At 46.6% G+C, this 24,358-nt stretch overlaps 1 protein-coding gene across 11 annotated transcripts in view; it reads left to right on the forward strand.

Moving 5' to 3' along the window:
• Positions 1-24,358, forward strand: part of MINK1 (misshapen like kinase 1) — a 61,888-nt gene that overhangs the window by 28,150 nt on the left and 9,380 nt on the right. For all 11 annotated transcript variants that reach the window (XM_024564614.3, XM_024564618.3, XM_024564619.3 and 8 more), the window contains exons 2-12: positions 14,750-14,815; positions 16,487-16,543; positions 16,615-16,740; positions 18,722-18,832; positions 19,274-19,364; positions 19,800-19,930; positions 20,259-20,313; positions 20,456-20,534; positions 20,792-20,967; positions 21,455-21,524; positions 21,897-22,110. In XM_024564614.3, the coding sequence (XP_024420382.2) occupies positions 14,750-14,815; positions 16,487-16,543; positions 16,615-16,740; positions 18,722-18,832; positions 19,274-19,364; positions 19,800-19,930; positions 20,259-20,313; positions 20,456-20,534; positions 20,792-20,967; positions 21,455-21,524; positions 21,897-22,110 (1,176 nt within the window). The remainder of the gene's footprint in view (positions 1-14,749; positions 14,816-16,486; positions 16,544-16,614; positions 16,741-18,721; positions 18,833-19,273; positions 19,365-19,799; positions 19,931-20,258; positions 20,314-20,455; positions 20,535-20,791; positions 20,968-21,454; positions 21,525-21,896; positions 22,111-24,358) is intronic.

Consider the following 24,358-nt stretch of genomic DNA (forward strand, 5'->3'; position numbering starts at 1 on the left):
GATGGCATTGGGCAGGGGGCAGCTGGACTTGGTATACCCTGGGACATGTGCTGAGTGGCCTCAGACCCAGCACTGACACTGGATTTGAACCTGCATCAATCTAGTGAATACCCCTCACCCTTACCTGGTGACTCGCTGAGAATCTACTTCATGCAACTTGAGTACCGCCAGAGGCTCCTTCAGTGACTGAGCATATCAGGCAGCCAGCAGGCAGAGGCAGGCAGAGATGGATCTTGAGGTCTCTTGGGGCTTTTGCTGACTTGCCTCTGGGCCTGGTGCTGGTAAAAGCTGGCCTTGGTGCATAGCTTGGTTCTTCCTGCACACGCCCAGTCCCAGCAGAGGCAGCCACAAACTGTGAATCACTATGTAGCTTCAATCAGGTTGCCCAGGGCCAGTCACAGACAGAATCTGACATTGGTCTGTACCAGAGTCCCTCCCAAGAGACCCCAGAACCAACACACCCAGTGACCAGTTTCAGACATTAGGAGAGCAGGATCAGTACGTTTCACAAGTGGCATATCCAAAGGGAGATCTTGGCAGGCACCAGACCCTGATGAGGCGAGTTCCGCTTTGTGTAGTCAGCACCTGCGCAGCAGCTCACAGGCTATAATTGGGGTTGAGCCTCAGAGTCAGCCAGTGTGATGGTCGGTCCCACACACAAATGGGGCAATAGCAATCCAGACTCAATTACAACAGCAGAGCCCACATAACCCACACAAAGGACATTCCTGGAGCACCCAGATCAGGTGATCAAGGAGACTGCGCCACTGGGTACCACAGGACGCCCACTACATAAGGCCACCCTACCAAGATTGGGAATCAGAGCAGAGCTTCCTAATACATAGAAACAAACACAAAGAGGCAGTTAAAATGGGGAGAGAAATAAACATGCCCCAAATTAAAGAATAGGAGAAGTCTCCAGAAAAAGAGCTCAATGAAGTAGAGGCAAGCAATTTACCATATACTGTGTTCAAACACAGAGTTACAAGGTTGCTCAAGGAACTTAGTGAGAACTTCAACAAAGAGATAGCAAACATGAAAAACAACAGAGAACCCATAAAAGGAACAAGTCACAAATGCGGAATATAACATCTGAAATGAAGATTACACTAGAAGGAATAAAACAATAGGCTGGATGAAGCAGAGGATTGAATCAACAATTTGGAAGACCAGGGTAGCAGAAAACACCTAATTGGAGCAGCAAAATGAAAAAAAATTTTTAAAAAACCAGGGTACCCCTGCCCAGGTAGTTCAGTTGGTTAGAGCATCGTCCTGATATGCCAAGGTTGTGGGTATGATCCCTGGTCAGGGCACATAAAAAGAAACAACAAATTAAGTACATAAAGAGGTGGAACAACAAATCGATGTTTCTCTCTTTCTCTAAAATCAGTAAATTAAAAAATGTTTTTAATGAAAAATTAGGATCATTTAAGGGACCTTTGGGACAACATGAAGTGTAACAACATCCACATCATAGGGACAAGCGAGAAAGCAAGGGATCAAGAACCTATTTGAAAAAATAGTGACTGAAAAATTCTCTAACCTGATGAAGGAAAAAGTCATACAAGTCCAGGAAGCACAGAGAGTCCCAAACAAGGTGAACCCAAAGAGGCCCATCATAATTAAAGTGGCAAAGATTAAAGACAAAGAGAGAATCTTAAAAGCAGCAAGAGAAAGACAAGTACCTATGAGGGAGTTCCCTTAAGACTGTCAGCTGGTTTCTCAATGAAAACATTTCAGGCCAGATGGGATTGGCATGACATATTCAAAGTAGTGAAAAGCAAGGACCTACAACCAAGACTACTTTGCCTAGCCAGGCTTTCATTTTAAAATTGAAGGAGAAATAAAGAGCTTCTTAGTAAAGGAATAGTTAAAGGAGTGTGCTACCACCAAACCAGTAGTACAAAAAATGTTAAAGGGTTTTCTTTAAAAAGAAGCAGCAGGAGAGAGGAGGAGGAAAAATAGGATATAATGGCAATAAGTACGTACCTATCAGTAATTATCTTATATTTTTTAAAGATTTTATTTTTAGAGAGCGAGGAAGGGAGGGAGAAACAGAGGGAGAGAAACATCAGTGTGTGGTTGCCTCTCATGTGACCCCCACTGGGAACCTGGCCTGCAATCCAGGCATGTGCTCTGATTGGGAATCGAATTGGCGACCCTTTGGTTCACAGGCTGGTGCTCAATCCACTGAGCCACACCAGCCAGGGCTCAGTAATCATTTTAAATGTAAATAACTTAATTCCTCCAATGAAAAGACATAGGGTAGCTGAATTGATAGAAAATAAGACCTATTATATGCTGTCTACAGGAGACCCACCTCAGAGTAAAAGATACACATAGACTTAAAGGGATGTAAAAATATATTTTATGCAAGTAGAAACGAAGAAAAGGCTGGAATAGTAATACTTAGATCTGACAAAATAGACTTTAAAACAAAGGCTATAGTAAGAGGCAAAGAAGGATACTACATAATGATAAAGGGAGCAATTTGATAAGAGGATATAACCCTTGTAAACATTTATACACCCAATATAGGAGAACCTAAATACACAATACAAAGTAAATCTTGATGGACATAAAGGAAGAGATTGACAGTAATACATAGTTGGGGTTTTTCTTTTTAAGATTTTACTTATTTTTAGAGAGGAGGAAGGGAGGGAAACATCGATGTGTGGTTGCCTCTTGTGTGCCCCCAACTGGGGACCTGGCCCACAACCCAGGCATGTGCCCTGACTGGGAATCAAACTAGTGACCCTTTGGTTTGCAGGCCAGTGCTCAATCCACTGAGTCACACCAGCCAGGGCCATAGTTGGGAATTTTAACACCCCATCAACATCAATGGATAGATCTTTCAGACAGAAAATCAACAAGGAAACAGTAGCCTTGAATGATATACTAAATCAGATTTAATTGATATCCTCAGAGCATTTCACCCCAAAGTTGCAGAATATACACTCTTTTCAAGTGCACATGGAACATTTTCTAGACTACATATTAGGATACAAAACAAGTCTCAGTAAATTTAAGAGGATTGAAATCATATTAAGCATCTTCTCTGATCATAATGATATGAAACTAGAGCTCAGTTACAAGAAAAAACTGAAAAATACAGACATGGGAGCTAAATTACATGTTACCAAACAACGAATGGGTTAACAGTGAGATCAAGGAAGAAACCACAAAATACCATGAAACAGCCCTAGCCAGGTAGTTTGGTTGGTTAGAGCATCGTCCCAATATGCCAAGGTCGTGGATTTGGTCCTTGGTCAGGGCACATACAAGAATCAACCAATGAGTGCATAAATAAGTGGAACAACAAATCAGTGTTTCTCTCTCTCCCTTTTCCTGCCTTTCTCTCCATCTTCTCCCCTCCTCTCTCCCTGGCCTCCTAAAAAGAAAAAATCTTTTATATATATATACACACACATACATATACATACATATATATACACACACATACACACACACACACCTTGAAACAAATGAAAATGAGAACACAACAACCCAAAATCTATGGGACACAGCAAAAACAGTCCTAAGAGAAATTCATAGCATTACCTCAAGAAACAAGAAATATCTCAAATAAAAAATCTAACTTTACACTTAAAGAAACTAGAAAAAGAACAACAAAGATAGCCTAAAGTGAGTAGGAGACAGGAAATAATAAGGATGAGAACAGAAATAAATGAAATAGAGTTTAAAAAAAAATACAAAAGAGCAATGAAACCAAGAACTGGTTCTTTGAAAAGATAAGCAAGATTGACAAACCTCTAACCAGACTCATCAAGAAAAAAGAGAGGCTTTAAATAAATAAAACCAAATGAAAGAGAAGTTGCAACTGACTCCACAGAAATACAAGGAATTGTAAGAAAATATTATGAACAACTATATGCCAACAGATTGGACAATCTGGATGAAATGGATAAATTCTTAGAAACATGTAATCTCCCAAAAATGAATCAGGAAGAATCAGAAAATCTGAATAGACAGATTACAACTAATGAAATTGAAGCAGTAATCAAAAAACTCCCAATAAACAAAAGTCTGGGACAGGATGGCTTCACAGGTGAATTTTACTGAATGTTCAAAGAAGTACTAATACTTACCCTTCTCAAACTGTTGCAGAAGATTCAAGATGAGTGAAGACTCCCAAGCTGATTTTATGAGACCAGCATTGTCCTAATTTCAGAACCAGAGAAGGACACTACAAAGAAAATTACAGACCAATATCCCTGATGAACATAAATACTAAAATCCTTATCAAAATATTAGCAAACTGGATCCAGCAATACATTAAAAAGATCATGCACCATGACCAAGTGGGCTTTATTCCAGCAATGCAAGATTGATACAATATCCTCAAGTCGCTAAATGTGATACACCACATAAACAAAATGAAGGGTAAAAACCACACGATCATATCAATAGATGCAGAAAAAGCATTTGATAAAGTCCAGCACATACTTATGATAAAAACCCAGCCAAGTTGGAATAGAGGGAACATACCTCAACATAAAAATTCCATGTATGACAGACCTACAGCCAACATCATACTCAATGGGGAAAAACTAAATGTGTTTCCCTTAAGGTCATAAACAAGACAGGGATGTCTGCTTTCACCACTCTTACTCAACATAGTACTGCAAGTCCTAGTCACAGCAATCGGACAAGAAGAAGAAATAAATGAGTTGCATTTTATACACCAATAATGAATTATCAGAAGTGGAAGCTAAGAAAACAATCCCACTTACAACTAACATTTTTAAAAAACCCTTGGAATAAATTTAACCAAGGATGTACTTGGGAAATTATAAGACACTAAAGGAAGAAGAAAATACAAATAAGTAGAACCATATGCCATGTTCATGGATAGGAAGAATTAACATCATTAACATGTCCATATTATCTGCCCTGGCTCAGTGGATTGAGCGCTGGCCTGCAAATCGAAGGGTTGCCGGTTTGATTCCCAGTCAGGGCACGTGCCTGGGTTGCGGGCCAGGTCCCCAGTTGGGGGCACACGAAAGGCAACCACACATTGATGTTTCTCTCCCTCTCTTTCTCCCTCCTTCCCTCTCTCTCTGAAAGTAAATAAGTAAAGTCTTTTGAAAATAATAAAATGTCCACATTATCCAAAGCAATCTATAGACTTACTGTAATTCCTATCAAGATACCAATTGCATGTTTCACAGAACTAGAACAAATATTCCAAACATTCATATGATACTGCAGAAGACCCTGAATATCCAAAGCAATCTTGAGAAAGAACAAAAAAGTTGGAGGAATCACACTACCTGATATTAAACTATACTACAAGTCCATAGTAATCAAAACAGGATGGTACTGGCATAAAAACAGGCATATAGATATCAGTGGAACAGAATAGAGAGCTTAGAAATAAACCCACATCTTTATGATCCATTAATATTTGACAAAGGAGGGAAGAACAAACATTGGGTAAAGATGGCCTATTCAATAAATGGTGTTGGGAAAATTGGACAGATATGTGCAAAGAAATGAAATTAGACCACCTTCTTATACCAAGCACAAGAATGAACTCAAAATGGATTAAAGACTTAAATGTAACACTCAAAACCATAAAAATTATAGACAAAAACATTGGCAGTAAAATCTGGGACATTTCTCATTGCATTATTTTTTCTGATGTATCTCTCTGACAAGGGAAACAAAAGGGAAAAAAATAAACAAATGGAACTACATCAAACTGAAAGGTTTTTGCACAGCAAAGGAAAGCATTAACAAAATGAAAAGGCAACCCACTGAATGGAAGATGATATTTGCCAAGGATACATCTGATAAGAGGTTCATATTCAAAATTTATAAAGAACTTATACAACAGTTCTACATCAGAAAAACAAAGAATCTAATTTTTAAAATGGGCAAACAGCTTGAATAGACACTTCTCCAAAGAGGACATACAGATGGTGTGTGTATATATATATATGAAAAGATGCTCAATGCCACTGATCATCAGAGAAATGCAAATTAAACCACAATGAGGTATCATCTCGCACCCGTCAGAATGGCTGTCAGCAATATATCAACAAACGAGTGTTGGTGAGGATGTGGAGAAAAGGGAACGCTCATGTACTCTGTGTGTGAATGCAGATTGGTTCACCCACTGTGGGAGACCGTATGGAGTTTCCTCAAAAAATTAAAAATGGATCTGCCTTATGACCCAGGAATTCCACTTCTGGGAATATATCCGAAGAAACCCAAAACACTGATTTGAAAGAATATAGGCACCCCTTTGTTCATTGCAGTGTTATTTACAATAGCCAAGATTTGGAAGCAGCCCAAGTGTCCATCAGTAGATGAGTAGATAAAAAAAGCTGTGGCCCCGGCAGGGTGACTCTGTTGGTTAGAGCATCAAACCCATTGCAGTTTCAGTCCCTGTCAGGGCACTGGGTTGCAGGTTCAGTCCCCAGTCGGGGCATGTAAGAGCATCGGCCAATTGATGTTTCTCTTGCATCGATGTCTCTCAAATCAGTGAGCATATCCTCTTGTGAGGATTTAAAAAAAAAAAAAGCTGAGGTATGTTTACACTATAGAATAATATTTGGCCATAAAAACACCACACACACCCAAGGAAATCTTACCCTTTGCGACAGCATGGATCACCTGGAGAGTATTCTGCTAAGTGTAGTAAGCCAGTCAGAGAAAGACAAGTACCACATGATTTCACTTATATGTGGAATCTAATGAACAACAACAACAAAAACAAATAGAAGCAGACTCATAGATACAGTGACAGCTGTTAGAGGGGAGGGAGTGTGGCGCTGGGTGAAAAAGCTGAAGGGATTAAACAAAAAACTCACAGACACAGACAGCAGTATGGTGATTACCAGAGGGAAAGGGGGTCTGAGGGAAGGTAGAGGATGGTAAAGGAGGGATAAGTGGTGATGGAAGGAGACTTGACTTGGGGTGGTGAGTACACAATATAATTTACAGGTGATGTGTTACAAAATTGTGCATGTGAGCCTACGTAATTTTATTAACCAGTGTCACCCAATCACGTCAATAAAATTTTTTTAAATAATAAAATATTTCAAAGTGATTTTGTGTATTTATAGACGTGCCATCGCCACTAATATCAGCACATTTTCATCAACCCCAAGTAAAACCCAGTATGCACTAGCAGTAACTACCTATTCCCACCTCCATTCAGCCCCGGAAGCCACTAATCTATTTTCCGTCTTTGTGGATTTGCCTGTTACGGGCATTACGCATAAATGGAGCCATGCAGTATGGCCTTTTTTTGACTGGCTTCAATTTAACATGATGTTTTCAAGGTTCATTTATGTTGTGTGTATCATTACTTCATACTTTTTTATTGCCAAACAATTTGCCATTGTATGGATATACCACATTTATTCATTCATCATCTAAGTTGTCTCTATTTCAATAATGCCACTGTGGACACCTCATGTCCATAATTTCCTGTGGACCTACACTATTTTCAGTTCTCTTGGGTACCTACTTAGGAGTAGAATTGCTGGGTCGTGTGTAACCCTTATGTTTTGAGGACTGCCAAACTCCCCCAAAGTGGCTTTATCACTTTATATTCCCACCAACAATGTCTGAAGGTTCCAAGTTCTTCACATCCTTACCAATGCTTGTTATTGTCCATCCTTTTGATTATAACTATTTTAGTGGGTATAAAGTATTATGTTGTGGTTTTGTTTTGCGTTCCTCTAGTAACTAATGATGTTGGATATCTTTTCATGTGCTTATTGGCCGCTGTATATATTCTTTGAAGAAATGTCTATTCAGATTCTCTGCCCATTTTTTAATTGGGTTATCTTTTTATCATTGTTTTATTATTGATGAGTTTTTTTCTGTCTGAATACAAGTCTTTTATCAGATGTAAGTCCCTTATCTAGATAAAAGTCCCTTATCTAATACACAGTTTGCAAATGTTTTCTCCCATTCTGTTGGTTGTCTTTTCATTTTCTTGATGGTGTCCTTTAAAATACAAAAGTTTTCATTTTGATGAAGTCCAATTCATCTTTTTTCTTTTGTTGCTTCTGGTTTTGGTGTCATGTGTAAGAAACCTTCTAGTCCAAGGTCGTGAAGATTTATTTCTGTGTTTTCTTTAAGACTTATGGTTTAAGCTCTTACATTTTTAGGTCTGTGATCCATTTTGAGTTACTTTTTTGTGTATGATATGAAGTAGGCGTCCAAGTTCATTCTTTTGCATGTGGATATTCAGTTTTCCCAGCACCATTTGTTGAAAAGACTACTGGATGGTCTTAGTAGCACTTTTGTCAAAAATTAATTGACCACAGCCCTGGCTGGTGTGGCTTAGTGGATTGAGCACCAGCCTGTGAACCAGGGGGCCGCCAGTTTGATTCCCAGTCGGGGCCCATGCCTGGGTGGCAGGCCAGGTCCCCAGTTGGGGCCATGGGGGAGGCAGCCACATATGTTTTTCTCCTGCTCTTTCTCCCTCCCTTCCCCCAAAATAAATAAATAAAATCTTTTAAAAAATTAATTGACCACAAATTTAGGCATTTATTTTTGAATTATCAATTCTGGTCCATTCACCTGTATGTCATCATTATGTTAGTCGTGATTCCTGTAACTCAGGTACGTTTCGAAATTGGGAAGCGTGAGTCTTTTGTTGTTCTGTTTCAAGATTATTGGTCTCTTCTGGGTCCCTTTCATTTCTCTCTGATGTTTAAGATGGGCTTGTCATTTCTGCAAAAAAGCCAGCTGAGATGTTGATGAAGTGCATTGAATATGTAGATCTTAACAAAATTAAGTGGTCCATAAACATGGGGTATCGCTCTGTTTACTTAGGTCTTTACTTTGTTTCAACGATGCTTTTCAGTTTCCAGTCTAATACTTTTTTTGGTTAAATTTATTCTTTTTGATGCTCTTGTACATGGAGTTGTTTTCTTAATTTTATTTTTGGATTTTTTATTGTAATATATTGAAATGCACTTGTATCCTGTAACCTGCTGAACTCTTTGATTAGAATAGGCTTTTAGTGGGTTTCTTAGAATTTTCTACATACAAGATTATGTCATCTGCATGTAGAGGTGGTTTTACTTCTTTTTCAGTCCAGATGCCTTTTTTTTCTTGCCTAAGAGGCAAGAGTAAACAACGTTGTCTTGTTCTTAGGTTATTTTTTAAAAATATATCCATTTGGTCCAATTCTTGAGAAACTCAAACTCACAGTGGAGATGAAATTAATACATGAAATTTGAGGTTGAAATTCATGGGTGGGATAGCTTGTAGTGGGCTAGAGTAGCGAAGGAAGACTTCCCAGAAAGAAAAAAAACCCTTGTGATTTGGGTTGGCTGACAGGAGAGAGGTCGTTTTTAGGCATTGCCTGCATACTTGAACATAGAAAAAATGGGGGTAAACGTAGAGGTGCTGTAGAGCTATTTGGAAAGAGTGGAGTGGTTGATAATCCACAGTGACGCTGGTCCTCCGACTACAGCCTAGTCTGCGTGACTTGAGTCAGATCTCTGGATAGTCCCGTACCTTCCACTCACCTGTTAGTAACTCCCTAGTATAGTGTTTCTCAAGTGGGTCCCCGCCATCTTCATTAGAATCACCCAGGGGAAATATACAGATTCCTGCTCCTCACCCCAAACCTGTGGTGATAAATTAGAATCTCTGGAGGTGGGTTCTAGGAGTCTGAATCCCAGATGACTCTTACATATCATGAAGTTTGAGAAACACTACCCTAAAGAACCCTGTGTAGCATCCATTCCCAAGTTTTTCCGCCTAATTCAGGCCCCCAACTCTCCTTAGCAGATGATTTTCCTCCAACATAATTATTAAAGTCAAAGTCATTCGATATTTATGAAGTTTCCTCATCTTCCTCCCTCTTTACCTTAAGAGCAGTATCTCTTCTATCTTTTCCTGACCTTCTCTCTCTCTCCTCTCCTTAGTTATTCATATCCTTATCCTTTCCTACCTCCCAGCCGCAGGCTGGACAAGAAGCCGGCTACTGAGAGCAAAGAGTTTGAGCACCAAGAGGAGGAGCTGGAGAAGGCCGATAGCAGCATTGTTATGGAGCTGTGTCCATGTGCAGGGGGCGAGCCAGGGCTGTTTGGTGGCTTCCCAGGAGCAGGGCACTTCCTGTTCAGGTGCCTCTTCTAGATCATCACCGAAGAGGGTGACCAAGTGCAGACAGTGCTATTTGAAAGGGCCCACATTTGAGGCCAGATCAGTGCATAAATCGTATTTGAACTGTTACGCATTTCTGGGCATTCTAAATCACTGGGAGTGTGTATAAGAAAAATAGGTACTGCTGTATTTTATCACTATGTAAACCAGTGGAGGATACTGTTTACATGCTGTGGAATGTACATGTACATGCATACACACACATATGTGTCATAAAAAAAATCAATGCATCAAGCATCATCAGTCTCCTCTCTTTCTGGCTCCTTCCCACAAGCATGAGAGATCTTCCCTATTTAAAAATCCCTTTTGTCTGGCCCTTCTTCCTCCTCTAGCCATCATCTGATTTCCCCCTTTCCTCTCAAAGTTAGCCTTGTCCGGCAAGGGTGCTGCCTGCACAGCCTTCACTTCCTCATTACTCTGTCTCTTCCTTCTGTTCTCAAAACTGCAGTTCCCGCAGAGGTTCCTGGCGGTTTCCTAGGCGTTCAGGCCAGTGCTGTTTTTCTCTGTCCTCTCAGATTGTCTCCTCCTCTGGTGGCTGTTCTGCTGTCCAGTGTGGAGCATGTGGCCATTCCTCAGAGGCTGGCCTTGGCTCTTTTATTTTTCTCCCTGTGCACTCTCCCTGGACATCTCTTTTTTTTTTTTTTTTTAAGATTTTTATTTATTTATTTTTAGAGAGAGGGAAGGGAGGGAGAAAGAGAGGGAAACATCAGTGTGTGAGAGAAACACCAGCCAGTTGCCTCTCGCACGCCCCCAACTGGGGACCAGGCCCCAACCCAGGCATGTGCCCTGACTGGGAATCAAACTTGCGACCTTTCACTTTGCAGGACGAAACCCAACCAACTGAGCTACACCAGTCAGGTGGACCTCTTGTCTCCTGTCCCCAACTCTCCCGCTGCTGACTGCCCTCTAAATGTCTACTTCCAGACCTCTGTTTCTAACTGTCTGATAGACATTTACCTTTTCTTTTTTTTTTAGATTTTATTTATTTATTTTTAGAGAGAGGGGAAGGGAAGGACAAAGAGAGGAACAGAAACATCAATGTGTGGTTACCTCTCATGTACCCCCTACTGGGGACCCGGCCTGCACCCCAGGCATGTGCCCTGACTGGGAATTGAGCTGGCGACCCTTTGGTTCGCAGGCCGGCACTCAGTCCACGGAGCCCCACCAGCCAGGGCCGATAGACATTTACTTCTGTGCGTCCCCTAATATCTCAAACTCAAGATCCAAACCCAAATTGCTGTCCCTTGGCATGTCACGGCCTTCCCCACTCTTAAATTCCTATCACCTATTGAAACCTTAGCCTCCAAAGCCCAGCTGAGATACCAGTTCCTCTGGGGAGCCTGCCTGAGATTTCCAACCTGAATTTGGTTCTGGCCTCTGAAATCATGAAACAGACTTTTTTTTTTTTTTTTTTTTACCCAATTTAATTCCCTCGTAGTTTGTGGAAGTGTTTGAGGAAGATGAGGTCCCAAACAGTTAAATACCTGCTTAGGGACACACAGCTAATGCTAAAGTTCACCCTAAAAAATCACTCTCCAGTCCTCTTTCCACTATACCAAGTGGTTTCTAATGCCTTGAGTGCTCTTGTCGCTCCTGTGGCACATAGCAGCACACCGCCATGTGCACACGGGGTACTGGAAAAGTTAGAAGGTCCTTGAAGGGCCTTCCATGTTCTCACATAACACTGAGCTCCTCGTTGTGCCTGATGGAGGAGTCATCACTCAGTTAGTGCTCAGTAAATATTTAATGGATGAATGAAAGGAGAGAAAGTTGCCTGAGAGATTTTCCCTGATTAGGGCCTAGCCCAGTGCAGGGTAGGTGCAGACACTCAGAAAATATTTATTGGTAGGCCGGTGACTGGCGCCTCTACCTATCGGGTTCAGGGGTTTGGACTCTTAAGCAGTGGGGAGCCACGCTGGCTCTGGGCAGAAGGGTGAGACTGGGAAAGCACCCTGTGGGGAGGGTTCAATCTGGCAGCGCCAGCAGAGGCAGAGTGGTGAGGCAGGAGCTTCAGGACAGAAAAGAGAAGGGATTGGCCTGGGTGGCAGCTTTAGGAATTGAGAGGAAGGGACAAATGGACATTTGAAGGGAGAAAGGACAGGGTGACTGAAGTGGAGGAGGAGGAGTAGGTGCGTAGAGGGTGGCACAGAGGTGGGGTTTTTGGTGTGGAAAATGCTGTTGCTCTTGAGAAGGGTAAGGAGCTCGCTCGCCCCTGTGGAGGGGGTTCTGTGGAGGATAGGATGGTAGGTCCGTATCTGCTCGGTCACATTCGCGCTCTCAGCCTAATTCTCAGAATAACCCTTTCCAAGCTCGTGTGGTTATCCTCGCTTGTGGGTCAGAAAACCGGCTGGAAACCATTAAATCAGTATCTGAACCCAGTTCTTTCATTCCTCAGTGCCTCCCAAACTTGTAGGGAGGGGACAGAGTTGGAGCTAAGATTATAAAATTAAATCTGTTTGTGCTGATTTGAGGTGATGATGGTATATCATTGTGACTCTTAACAGGCCCATCATATTTTAGGTTAGGAGTGTCTAGAAAATCATGACCATATGTCCTTTTTCCTTGTTTCCATCCACCTAGAAAGAACTAAATCAGACACAAAAAAGGACTAGCCAGCAGTCAGAGTTAAGAGGTCCCAAAATGGACAAGCCCTTCCGAGGGGAGATTTTTAGGGAACTGGGTTCCCTTTCTGTAAGTCTAGATTTGCAGATGGTCAGAACACCTTCTTCCAGGTGCCTTGCATCTCTCAGGTTCAGAGCCACACTCTCATTGGCCCCACACTGCAGTGACAGTATCTTCCTTTCCTGCGGGGCCTGCTCTTTCCTTAGACCTGTTCAAGGTTGTTTGCTTTTAAAGTAACTTCAGCTGGAGCTAAATAATTGAACATAGAACCACAAAATTCTCGGGCTGGTCAGTCCAGACCCCTTCAGACCATGTAGAAGGAATCTGCTTCTCCTGCTTTCGGGTCTTCCCTGGAGCAGGTTTGGGATGTTCCTTCAGGCCACTCTGGGCGAGGCTCTGGGCCAGGTGGGTGCTGGACAGTGGTAAACAAGGAGGACCTCCCTTTCTTTGGGGAATTTACAGACAAATAAGTACAGAGTTGCAGTGCATGGTAGCATGTACTGTGACAGGGGAAGTGCATTTCCAACCCTCCGTTCCCCTCTCTGAGAAAATGGACAGAGACACTGTACAGTGAGGATGTTCTCAGAAAAGCCTGCGGCTGGTCTCTCCCTGGTCTCCAGCTTGCCCAAGTTATGTTCCATGTTCTTGCTTCAGTGGGCGCAGGATGAAGGATTCTTTTGATTTGTTTGGGTTTATTTTGTTTTGTTTTAAAGATTGTATTACTTCTAGAGAGAGGGGAGGGGAGGGAGAAAGAGAGAGAGAGAGCAAGCAGTGTGCCAGAGATACATGGATCAGTTGCCTCTCACACGGCCCACAACCCAGGCATATGCCCCGACCGGGTATTGAACTGGCGACCTTTCGGTTTGCAGGCTGGCACTCAGTCCACTGAGCCACACCATCCAGGGCTTGTTTTGTTTTTTTTTAGAAATCCTATATTGGTTTGCAAAGTCGGGGAGAAGGGAGTTTTAGATTATTTTTAGGGTTATCGGCACAGAGGCCCAAGCACTGCCTGGAGAGTTTGTTTCCTAAGTGGCAGCCTTGCTTGTGCCTGCCCTCTCACCCTGCAGGTGGCGGAGGGTCTGCCCAGCCTGCAGGAGCACAGGAGCCAGGCTCGCTCTCAGCTTGCAGCCCCACTTTCCAGCCTCTCTCTCGCTCAAAAAAGAAGTCCTGCCAGGAGGCTGTGGGCGACTCCAGGCAGCTGCACTACTCAGCCAGGCTGCCTGCTCTTGGCCCAGCAGGCGATGAGCCTCTTTAGAGGCTTTGTCTGAGCTCTTTGGGGCCCTCTCCTCCTGGCACTGCTTGGCTCAGGAAAGCAGGAACTGAAAGTTCTTCCTTCTCATCTGCCCCTCCCAGTGGCCCTCTCACTGTCACCTGCCCTCCCTCCCCACCTAGAGGTCCTCCCTACCCCCCACAAAGGCCACAGACACTGGCTCTGAAGCCCTCAGTCTTGGGAGGACTGGAAAGGGGGAAAATGACAAAAGGGTGGTGGCTCTCCAATTCCAGCTCCCTGCTGGCTTCCCTCATCCCTGCTCTTAAAAGGTTCGTAACTAAGTAACTGTTACTGCACACGCTCTGTGCCAGGCACCATCCTAAGCACTTTATGAGCGTTGCCTCATTTAAAGTTGACACCAACCCCAGAGGTGGCCTCTCAGCCACCCCATTTTGCTGATAGGTTTCAGGCTCTCAGAGTTTGAAATCAGGAGCACATCTTTGAAAAGCCAGCTGGGGGCTCTGGCTTCTGTTTCCTCTCTTCTCCTTGGGACTTTTCCCATAGAACACAAACTCTAAACCAATCCAGGAAAAGGGTAGCTGGCCCTCAGTGTTCCCTCCTGCAGGCCCCGCCTAATATACTAGTCTTCACTCTCCTCTCCTGACTGAACCCCTTCTCCCCTTGCCCCCTGACTACATAATCGCTTTCTGAAGTCCTGACACCTTACTCTTTCTCTCCCTCTCCCCTCTCCCCCAGGACCCTGCTGGAATCTTTGAGCTGGTGGAGGTGGTTGGCAATGGAACCTACGGACAGGTGTACAAGGTGAGACTCTAATGGTGTGGGAGCATGACTATCTTGTATAGGGCCCTCTCAGGAGGGGTGGAAGAAGTGTACTCCAGGTCAGGAAACAGGCGGGGTTGTGGGAGATTGTAGAGGCTGGGGGCTCTGGGAAGGAGGAGCGAGAAAGGAGAGGAGAATAGAAGTACTGAGGGCAGGGAGCAGCAAGAAGTGGGGTGTTTTTGCTGGCCTCTGCCTGAGTTTAGAACTAGTCCTGGTGTGGCAGGAGCAGGCCTGGAGTTGAATGGGGTGTGAGAAAGAGACAGGTGAAGGCAGAGGGAATGGTATGGGGACATATGTATCAGAACTCACCCGGGAGTTTAGAGTAGAGCTCAGACCAAAGGTGCATGTTTGGCTTCTCCCAAGACAACAGAGAAGTCCAGGGCTTGGAGTGGGTGGAATCTGATGAGTGACCTTCTGCAGAGGGGAAGTGGTTTTCTTGAGCCCCCACAGCTGGCCTGCAGCAGGCCTTCTGCTTTTGAGGCTGCCTTTCTCCCACAGAAGGGGTATTTCCTCAGCCACTGACTGTAGCTTTTAGCCTGGCCAGCTCAGCCCTCTTACTGGCCTGATCACTGGTCACACTTCAATGGGGGGAGGTGGCCACAGCGGAGATGTTCAAGGTGGATGCTGCCCCAGAGCTGGAGGCCCCCAGAACACACACCGGCTTCTTCGTCTCCAGACACGATGCTGGACCTTTCACAAATCTCTGTGTCTCAGGGGCCTGTTTCTTGGGTCACTGGGACCACCTGCCTTTCTTTTAACCTTCCATGTAAGCTTTGGGAAACAGGCATCCCCTCCCCCCATTTCCCATCTCTTGCCTGGTTGTTGCTATGGAAATCACAGCTCTGTGTTCTACTGCTTTTCTGGGCTTGGGGTCTCGAATGACTGCTGAGGATAAAAATAATCCATGGCCTGGCAGTACCCATGTTCATCCTCACGAGGGGCTGCTTTCCCTCACCCTGCTCTTCCCCCAGGGAGCCCGGACTTTCCTGTCTGAGTCCCAGACGGCTTCTGCTAGGAATTTCCGGAGTGGGAGGAGGGCTGCACTATGGAAGTTCCTTCCCATTAGCCCTGGTGATGGGGCCATTGACATGTGTTAATCGGCCCTTCTGTGTTTCCCCAAGTTCCTGAAACCCTCAGCTCTATCTTAATTCTTGCCTGTCAACAACATAAAAAACTGGCAGGAGTTGGTCGGGCATCCTGGGAACAGCCTCCTATCCAGAGGGGGCTGGTTGAGGAAGCAGCTTGCCCTGCAGAGAAGATGGAGAGAGAGGCTCAGGCCCTCCCGCCCCAGCTCCCTCCAGCTCCATCTGAAGATGGAGAAGGTATCTCTCACTCCATGCTCTAACTTTCAGACTGTAGCAAGTCCAAGCCAGAGAGGCTGGAACAGAACATAGTGTCTGTCACTCGTCTCTCCTGAGTATTTTAGGGGAGCAGACCCTTCATCTTTATCAAGCACAGAGCTTGGAAATTCATTCTTGGTAGTTTTTCTGGAGCCCACAGTTACTCCTATGACCAGGTCCCTAAACTGAGGTGTCTAGCCACCATGAGAGACATTTTCTAAGACAAAAAACAGCCAAAAGGTGTAGCTTCTTCCAGAATCCAGCCCTCCTTGAGTGTGGACCCAGATCCATCTATGCCTGTCTCTGTCTGCAGGGTCGGCACGTCAAGACTGGGCAGCTGGCTGCCATCAAGGTCATGGATGTCACGGAGGTAGGGAGCAGCTTGGGGCAGAGGGAGGGTTGGAGCATGAGAAAGGGGCTCACCGCCTCCCACTCGCCTAGGACGAGGAAGAAGAGATCAAACAGGAGATCAACATGTTGAAAAAATACTCTCACCACCGCAACATTGCCACCTACTATGGGGCCTTCATCAAGAAGAGCCCCCCTGGAAATGACGACCAGCTCTGGGTGAGAAGTGTCCTCTGGCCTGTTCCCCCGCCCTCTCCCCCTTGCCCTGTCTGTCTCCAGGCTGCTTGTTTGGAAGTCTGCGTCAGTGCCCGGAGTCTCCTTGCCAGCCCTCTCTTCAGTCCCGCAGCCTCTCCTGTGTATGGACTGAGGGACCTCCTGACCCACACAGTCCCCAACACTTTGCAGCCTCTTGTTCTCTGGGCGTTTTGGTGGCAGGGGTTCTGGGGTTTGCCCCCATCTTTGCCCTAACCAGTACCTTACCCTGTGTCCAGCAGGCACTTCACAGGTAGCAAGCAATGTAATCCTAGCAAGAGCTGGAAGAGACCACAGGGAGGTTAGTTCGTGAGTTCTCCTGCACTGGCACAGCTCCTAGGAAAGGAACAGACCAAAATATCTGTGGTAGGCGACAGACAGCTTGGACCCCTCCTGGCAGTGTACAAGCCCTTCTGCATGATTGTCCTAGCCAGAGCTTACTGTAGCACTTTTGGCCTCCCTCAGATTCCCACCTGGCTCGGAACATTCCTAGTTCCTTCACCCTCCCTACCTGGGCACTGGTGCCAGCTGACTCCTCAGCCTTGTCCTCTCTAGTATTCACCCAGCCAGTCCCAAGGACAGAGCAGCAAGGAAGCTGGCCATGGCTGGGCTGGGCTGGGCTGGGGCTGGGGAGGGGGGTGGTGCCAGGGGTTGGATCTCATGCCACGTCTCCCCTGGCAGCAGTTGGCAAATGAGTACTTCCTGAGCACCTTCTGTGTACCCTGCACAGATAAGTATAAATCATGGTCCCTGCTTTCAGTGTACTTCAGTCTTTTTGAAGGTACATAGACATATGCACGGACACACACACAAATACATTTCATACACACAAAGAAAGGTGAGTGATGTGTCAGGTAGGTTTACCTGCCAACTATGTAGGCAAGTGAGAGATGCTTGAGGGCTAGTGACCAGGCGCCCCCTTCTGGGCCTGTTGGACATTGTCCTCCCATCATGCTAGTCTCAGAAGTGGGACATATGCAAATGATTTCTTGCATATGCAAATATACATATCTTCCTACCTTTTCTGTGTTGTGTGTGGCTTTTAGAAAAGATACCGTGAAAACATTTGGACAGATGTGCTGGTCTCCAGGGGAACTTCCCTTTTGGCACCTGCCTCTGGTTCTCCGTGGTTCTTCCCCAGAGCTGCTGCGGGGAGCTCTCCTCATCTCCCTGCTGTGGCCTTGCCTCTGGGGAGTTTCTCCCAAGTGCCACCAGGGTCCCTCCCGCAGCTCTCTGGTGGACCTCATGCACTGCTGTGTCTAGCAGACCAGCAGCACTGCGAATTCTGGCCCCTTTCTTGCCTCAGGATGAGAGGTTGGCAAACTTTTTCTGTGAAGGGCCAGATAGTAAATATTTGGGGCTTTTGTGGGTCCTACTGTCTGTCACAGCTGCTCAGCTCAGCCGTGGTATGATGAAAGCACAATATGTAAATGAGTGGGCATCACTGTGTCCCCCAAAGCCTGTATTTAGGATGCTCCAATTTACATGTCACATGGTTCTTTACTTTTTGTCAGCCATTTAAAAACATAAAAACTATGTTTAGCTCATTGGCCATAGTTTGCCGACCTTGCTCCAGAGCAGTAGTTCTTGACCATTTTGGGGTTGTGGGTCCCAAAGAGGATCTGATGAGAACGTTGGACCCCTCCCCACGGAAAATGCACATACCCCCCTCATTATGTCTATAGTGTCAGGGATTCCTTGGGTTCCTACCCTGGACACAGACCGTCCCCAGGCCCACCTTCCCTGTCTTTTCCAGCTGTGTTCCCTTCCCCCTTTTCTCCTAGTCTCAGGAGGTCCTCTGGCCTTTCTGAGGGGGTCACATGGCCCCTCCTTTCCAGCGTATACCAGTTGTGGCCCCAAGGCCTCTGGTTCTCCTCTAGAGGGCCGGCAGGGGAAAGAGGGCTTACCTAACTTCTGCTTTCCCTTTCGGTGCTCCCTGGGACCATAGCTGGTAATGGAGTTCTGTGGTGCTGGTTCCGTGACTGACCTGGTAAAGAATACAAAAGGGAACGCCCTGAAGGAGGACTGTATTGCCTACATCTGCAGGGAGATTCTGCGGGTGAGTGCCAGGCCCCTCCCCTGCCTCCTGCTCCTGGGCCAGCCCCGCTGGTGCTTCTCCCTGGCATGGACCCTCCCTGCACTGAGGAGGAAATGGAACGGTGCCCTCTTTAAGGGGCAGATGGCCCGATCTGGTTGGGGGCCAGAGTCCTAATGTTGGGGACTCTCAAACTGTTGGAGGAGACAGGTACCTCTGTTTCCAAGTTCTGCTACTTCCCCGCTTGCAGCCACACCTGCTGGGAAGTCGCGAGAGCCACCACGCTGAGGGAGCTCTCTAGAAAAGCTCAGCCTGTCCTTGGGAACATGTGGAGAGGGCCAGCTCCTATTGCCCAGCCCACCCAGACTGATGACTTCCCCTCCCCTTATTTCAGTCAGTCCAAGTCTTTGTTCTTTCCCACTCCCTCCAGCACCAAGGCTAATTTCCCCCACTCTCCTGCCCCAGGGTCTGGCCCATCTCCACGCCCACAAAGTGATTCACCGAGACATCAAGGGGCAGAACGTGCTGCTGACAGAGAATGCCGAGGTCAAGCTAGGTGCGCTGATTCCTTCTGTGCAGATGGGTCCACTCACCTCCAGGACACAGAGAGGCCCCTTTTCCCTCTGGTGGTTGAAGTCCAACAACCTGTAGGCTGGGAGGCTTGCTTTCCTGTCTCCTCCCCTGGGGATGCCCTGCCTCCTGCTGAAAATCGCAGTTTTTCCTCTCCTACCCATTGTGTCCCGGGTGCTGTGCAGGTCCCTCTAGGGAGATGGGATATTTTGATCTGGTATGTTATCCTGTGGTCCTTTCACCTTGGTTTTCTTCCCAAGGTGCAGGAAGACTAGGTCAGGCTCTTCAGGGTGTTGATGGGCTAGAAGAGGTTCTGGGGAGTGTCTGGGTTAGCTGCCTTGCTGGGTCCCACGCACATGCTGGCTCCAAGATGAAGGGAGCAGGTGACGCCGTTATGAGCCCTCCCTCCCTGTCTTCTCAGTGGATTTTGGGGTGAGTGCTCAGTTGGACCGCACTGTGGGCAGGCGAAACACTTTCATTGGGACCCCCTACTGGATGGCACCGGAAGTCATCGCCTGTGATGAGAACCCTGATGCCACCTATGATTACAGGGTACGGAGCAGACAGTATGGAACATGGAGGCAGCCAACGGCAGGAAATGAGATGGGGCGATGGGCAGATCGAAAATATTGGGGACTCAAGCAGTTTGGGGAACCAAGTGAAGGTCTAATGATGTGTTCACTGTGAGGGGTTGGCTGTGTGGGGAGCGTTTTGTGGCAGGTCAAGGATGGAGTACTGACTGAGTTGGAGGACTCGCAGGTTAGTGGAGAGGGGCTCTCAGGAAGGAGTGTGGGCCAGGAAGTGGTCCTGAAGGGACCAGGGATAGCAATGGAAGACAGTTGTCAGGAGCATTCACCTGTGCCTTCTCTCCCCTCTGCAGAGTGACATTTGGTCTCTAGGAATCACAGCCATCGAGATGGCAGAGGGAGCCCCCCGTAAGTGCGGAGTATGGAAGAGAAGGGAGGGCCCAGAAGGTGGCCGTAGGGCAGAGGCAGGCCATGGGAGGTCGTGGTGAGAAGGGCTCCTTTAGTCTCCCAGCACGGCAAAGGGACTGATTGGGTCTCTTCTGTGTCCCAGCTCTCTGTGACATGCATCCCATGCGAGCCCTCTTCCTCATCCCTCGGAACCCGCCACCCAGGCTCAAGTCCAAGAAGTGGTAGGTCTAGGAAGGTCTCTGGACAAGGCCACCCCCATGATAGCCCCCTGTGTTCAGGCTTGGGTCTGTGCTGTAGGAGAGGTGCTGGGCGGGGCTGGTACTGCAGTACAGCAGCCAGAGCATTAGGGGGCGCTGGTGTTGGGCTATGAAGAAGACAGGAGGGATGTCAAGGTGGCTTTTTGATGAATGGCCTCCCCTTTTCCTCCTGTGACACCCCCTTCCGAGGGGGCCCTTCTAGTGTGAGCCATTGTTTCCAGGTCTAAGAAGTTCATCGACTTCATTGATACATGTCTCATCAAGACTTACCTGAGCCGCCCACCAACGGAGCAGCTGCTGAAGTTTCCCTTCATCCGAGACCAGCCCACGGAGCGGCAGGTCCGCATCCAGCTCAAGGACCACATCGACAGATCTCGGAAAAAGCGAGGCGAGAAAGGTCAGTGGGGGAGCAGGGCGGTGGGGGGGTCTCAGGACACACTTCCGCCTCTGCTCTTTACCATCCCTGGCTCCTCCTGGCTCCCATTCGGGCTCCCCTCCCAGACCCCAGTTTTCCCTATCTGAAGAGATCTCCTTTCTCAAACGTCCAACCCCAGAGCGCCTTTTCTTCTAGCACCAATCCAAATCAGCCTTCCACATGACTGTGGCCCTTTTGCATCCTTACATAAGCTTCCTGTTGGGCACATTCATTTGTGAGTGCACGCACATTCAAGCACATCCCACCCATGATGGGGTTTAATCTCCATGTCTGTCCAGGCCCAAACCTGAGACCCACCATCATTCCATTGCTCCAAAGAGGTGGGCAGGGACCCAGGTGCGTGGCCATCCAGACAGACCTTATTGGTTGTCCCCATCTAAGGTCTCCCTAGCCCAGGGTGGGGTCTGGGGCACTGAGTGAAGAAACAGCAGTGATCTCCCCCCTGCAGAGGAGACAGAATATGAGTACAGCGGCAGCGAAGAGGAAGACGACAGCCATGGAGAGGAAGGAGAGCCAAGGTGGGCTATTGGCGGGTGGAGTTTGGGGGCCATCACTTTCCATCTGAGGGGGCATCAGTGGTTCTTGGCTTGGGGACTCTAAGGCTGGGAATGGTGGGCTAGAGACTCATAAAACAATCTCTGAGTGCTGAGAAGAGATGGAGTAAATGGGCAAGAGTTGGGGAAAGCGTGACTCAGGGCTGCAGGGTGGGATATCACTGAAGGACCGGGCCCAAGACTGGACAGGGGAGAGAGCAGTTTTCCCGGTCACCAGGGAGTGACCAGAGGCACTCTCTGGTCCAGGTAAAGCACCCACTCAGGTGGCTTCCCAGGCATGAGAGTGGGAAATGACTGGGTTCTGACCCCAACCTTCATTGTGCCACCCTGACCCAGCTCCATCATGAATGTGCCCGGCGAGTCCACACTACGCCGGGAATTTCTCCGGCTCCAGCAAGAGAATAAGAGTAACTCAGAGGCTTTAAAGCAGCAGCAGCAGCAGCTGCAGCAGCAGCAGCAGCGAGATCCTGAGGCACACATCAAACACCTCCTGCACCAGCGGCAGCGCCGCATTGAGGAGCAGAAGGAAGAGCGCCGACGTGTTGAGGAGGTGGGGTGTCAGAAGGGCCTGGGCCAGGCCCAATGAGCAACCTGTCCTGGTCCCATCCCTGGTTCCATTAGGGCAGTGGGGAGAAGAGGGAGCAAGCCAGGGTTTCCTAACCCCTTTTGTTTGGTTTGTATAGAAAGGGTATGTCCTCCGTTAGAAGGCGCACTGCCTGCTTGGCCGCCCTGTATGGATGGGTGTGCTCTCAGCGTGCCATTAGAACAGTACCACTTTTGAAAAGCCATACTGGTTCCCCATGGACAGGACTGTCCCTGTCCTTGTTTATACATACTTCCTCTGCGGTTTATCTGGCTCCACTTACTTCCATGTACCTCTGCCTCCAAACACCTCCGGCCCCCGGGCTTCTTACTGTCAAGCAGTTGTTTGGTCTGCATATAAAAAAGAGGCTTCTGAAGACCCTCCTCTCAGCCCTGGCCGGGTGGCTTAGTTGGTCGGATTGTCATCCCCTACATAAAAAGGTTGTGGGTTCGATTCCTGGTCAGGGCACAGACCTAGGATGTGGGTTCAATTCCCAGTCAGGGCCCATGTGGGAAGCAACAAATCGATGTTTCTCACATCAATGTTTATCTCCCTTTCTAAAATGAATAAACATTTTTTAAAAAGAGACCCTTTTAATATTTTGGACTTACATTTACGGGAAAGTATAGTCTTGTCAGCTGGACTAATGGGACGTAGGTGGGAGAAATTCATTTTAATAGAGAATCTTATTTTTAAATATCTGCAGCTTTTTAAAAAAGATTTTACTCATCCATTTTTAGAGAGAGGGGATGGGAGAGAGAAAGAGAGGGAGATAAACATCAATGTGTGGCTGCCTCTCACGTGCCCCCCCACCAGGGACCTGGCTACAACCCAGGCATGCGCCCTAACTGGGAATCAAACCAGCGACCCTTTGGTTTGCAGGCCAGCACCCAATCCACTGAGCCACACCAGCCAGTGCACTGCAGTTTTCTTTTTAACGTCATAGGAACCAGTTTAAAAGATATTTGTATCTGTGTGCATATATATTTAAATGTATTTCTTTATTTTGCAGGGGAGCATGGTGGGAAAGGCAAGGTATAGGTTTATTTTAAAAATGCCTTAAGTGGTCCTGACTGGTGTGGCTCAGTGGGTTGGGTGTCATCCCAGAAACTGAAAGGTGGCCGTTTCCATTCCCGGTCAGAGCACACGCCTGGGTTTTGTCTGAAAACGTGCGAAAGGCAACCGATCGATGTTTCTCTTGCACATCAATGTTTCCCTTCCTCTCTTCTCCCTTCCTTCCCCTTGCTCTAAAAATAAATAAATCTTTTTTTTTAATGTCCTTGGGTGAGGATAAAAACATTTTTTGAGTGGGTTATAAACATTCATAACTTTATTTTAGGATGAAAAAAAATTTTTTAAATGCTTTTAAAATGCAAATGCCTTAAGTGCCCTGTCCTGGTGTCTCAGTTGGTTGAAGCGTCATCCTATGCAACAAAAAGTTGCGGGTTTGATTCCCAGTCAGGGTGTGTGTACAGGAGGCAACCAGTCATTGTTTCTCCCTCTCTGTCTCTTCTTTCTTCTCTCTCTAATATCAGTAAACATGTCCTCAAGTGAGGATTAAAATATATGTATGTGAATACACACACACACACACACACACATGCATTAAATGATGAATTTTTTGTTGAAACACATGATTTCAAAGTTCACAGGGAGCTAACTTAACAAAAAAGTAATAGAAGCATCTACAGCGTCTGTGTACTGCTCCCCAAAGCAGGCTGTAGTCTTTGTTGAACAAAAAATAATCTGCAAGGAAACCTGCTTGCTACCAGAGAACGCAGTGCAGATTTCTTTTAGTAAATATGTTTTCAGGTAGTCGAGTGGCAGGAAACTGGGTCTCCCAGGGTGTTTCCTGAAGCAGGCCTGCCAGGTCCGCATTGTAGAGCATGGCACCGTGAAGTCCCCCAACTGTACTGGCCCTTTAGGGCTTTTTCTCTCTTATTTTTTTTACTGTTCCTTTCCCATTGTTTCTCTTACGGAACATGAAAGGCCCTTCTAAAGAACTTCCTTTTACTTTTGCTTCAGGTTAGATTTGTTGAAAAGTACTATCTTGTCAGTTGTACTGATTGGAGGTGGGTGGGAGAAATTCGTTTTAATAGAAATCTTTTCCTTTTTGGCCCGAGGGGCGGAGGGCGGCCTTTGGTCAGAAGGATTGTGAAAGTGCAACCCGAGATACCGACGTTTGTCCAGGAGCTGGCCAAGTGCCTCTTCGCTT

The sequence above is a fragment of the Desmodus rotundus genome, chromosome 9 (genome assembly GCF_022682495.2).
Source record: "Desmodus rotundus isolate HL8 chromosome 9, HLdesRot8A.1, whole genome shotgun sequence".
Taxonomy (NCBI): Eukaryota; Metazoa; Chordata; class Mammalia; order Chiroptera; family Phyllostomidae; genus Desmodus; species Desmodus rotundus.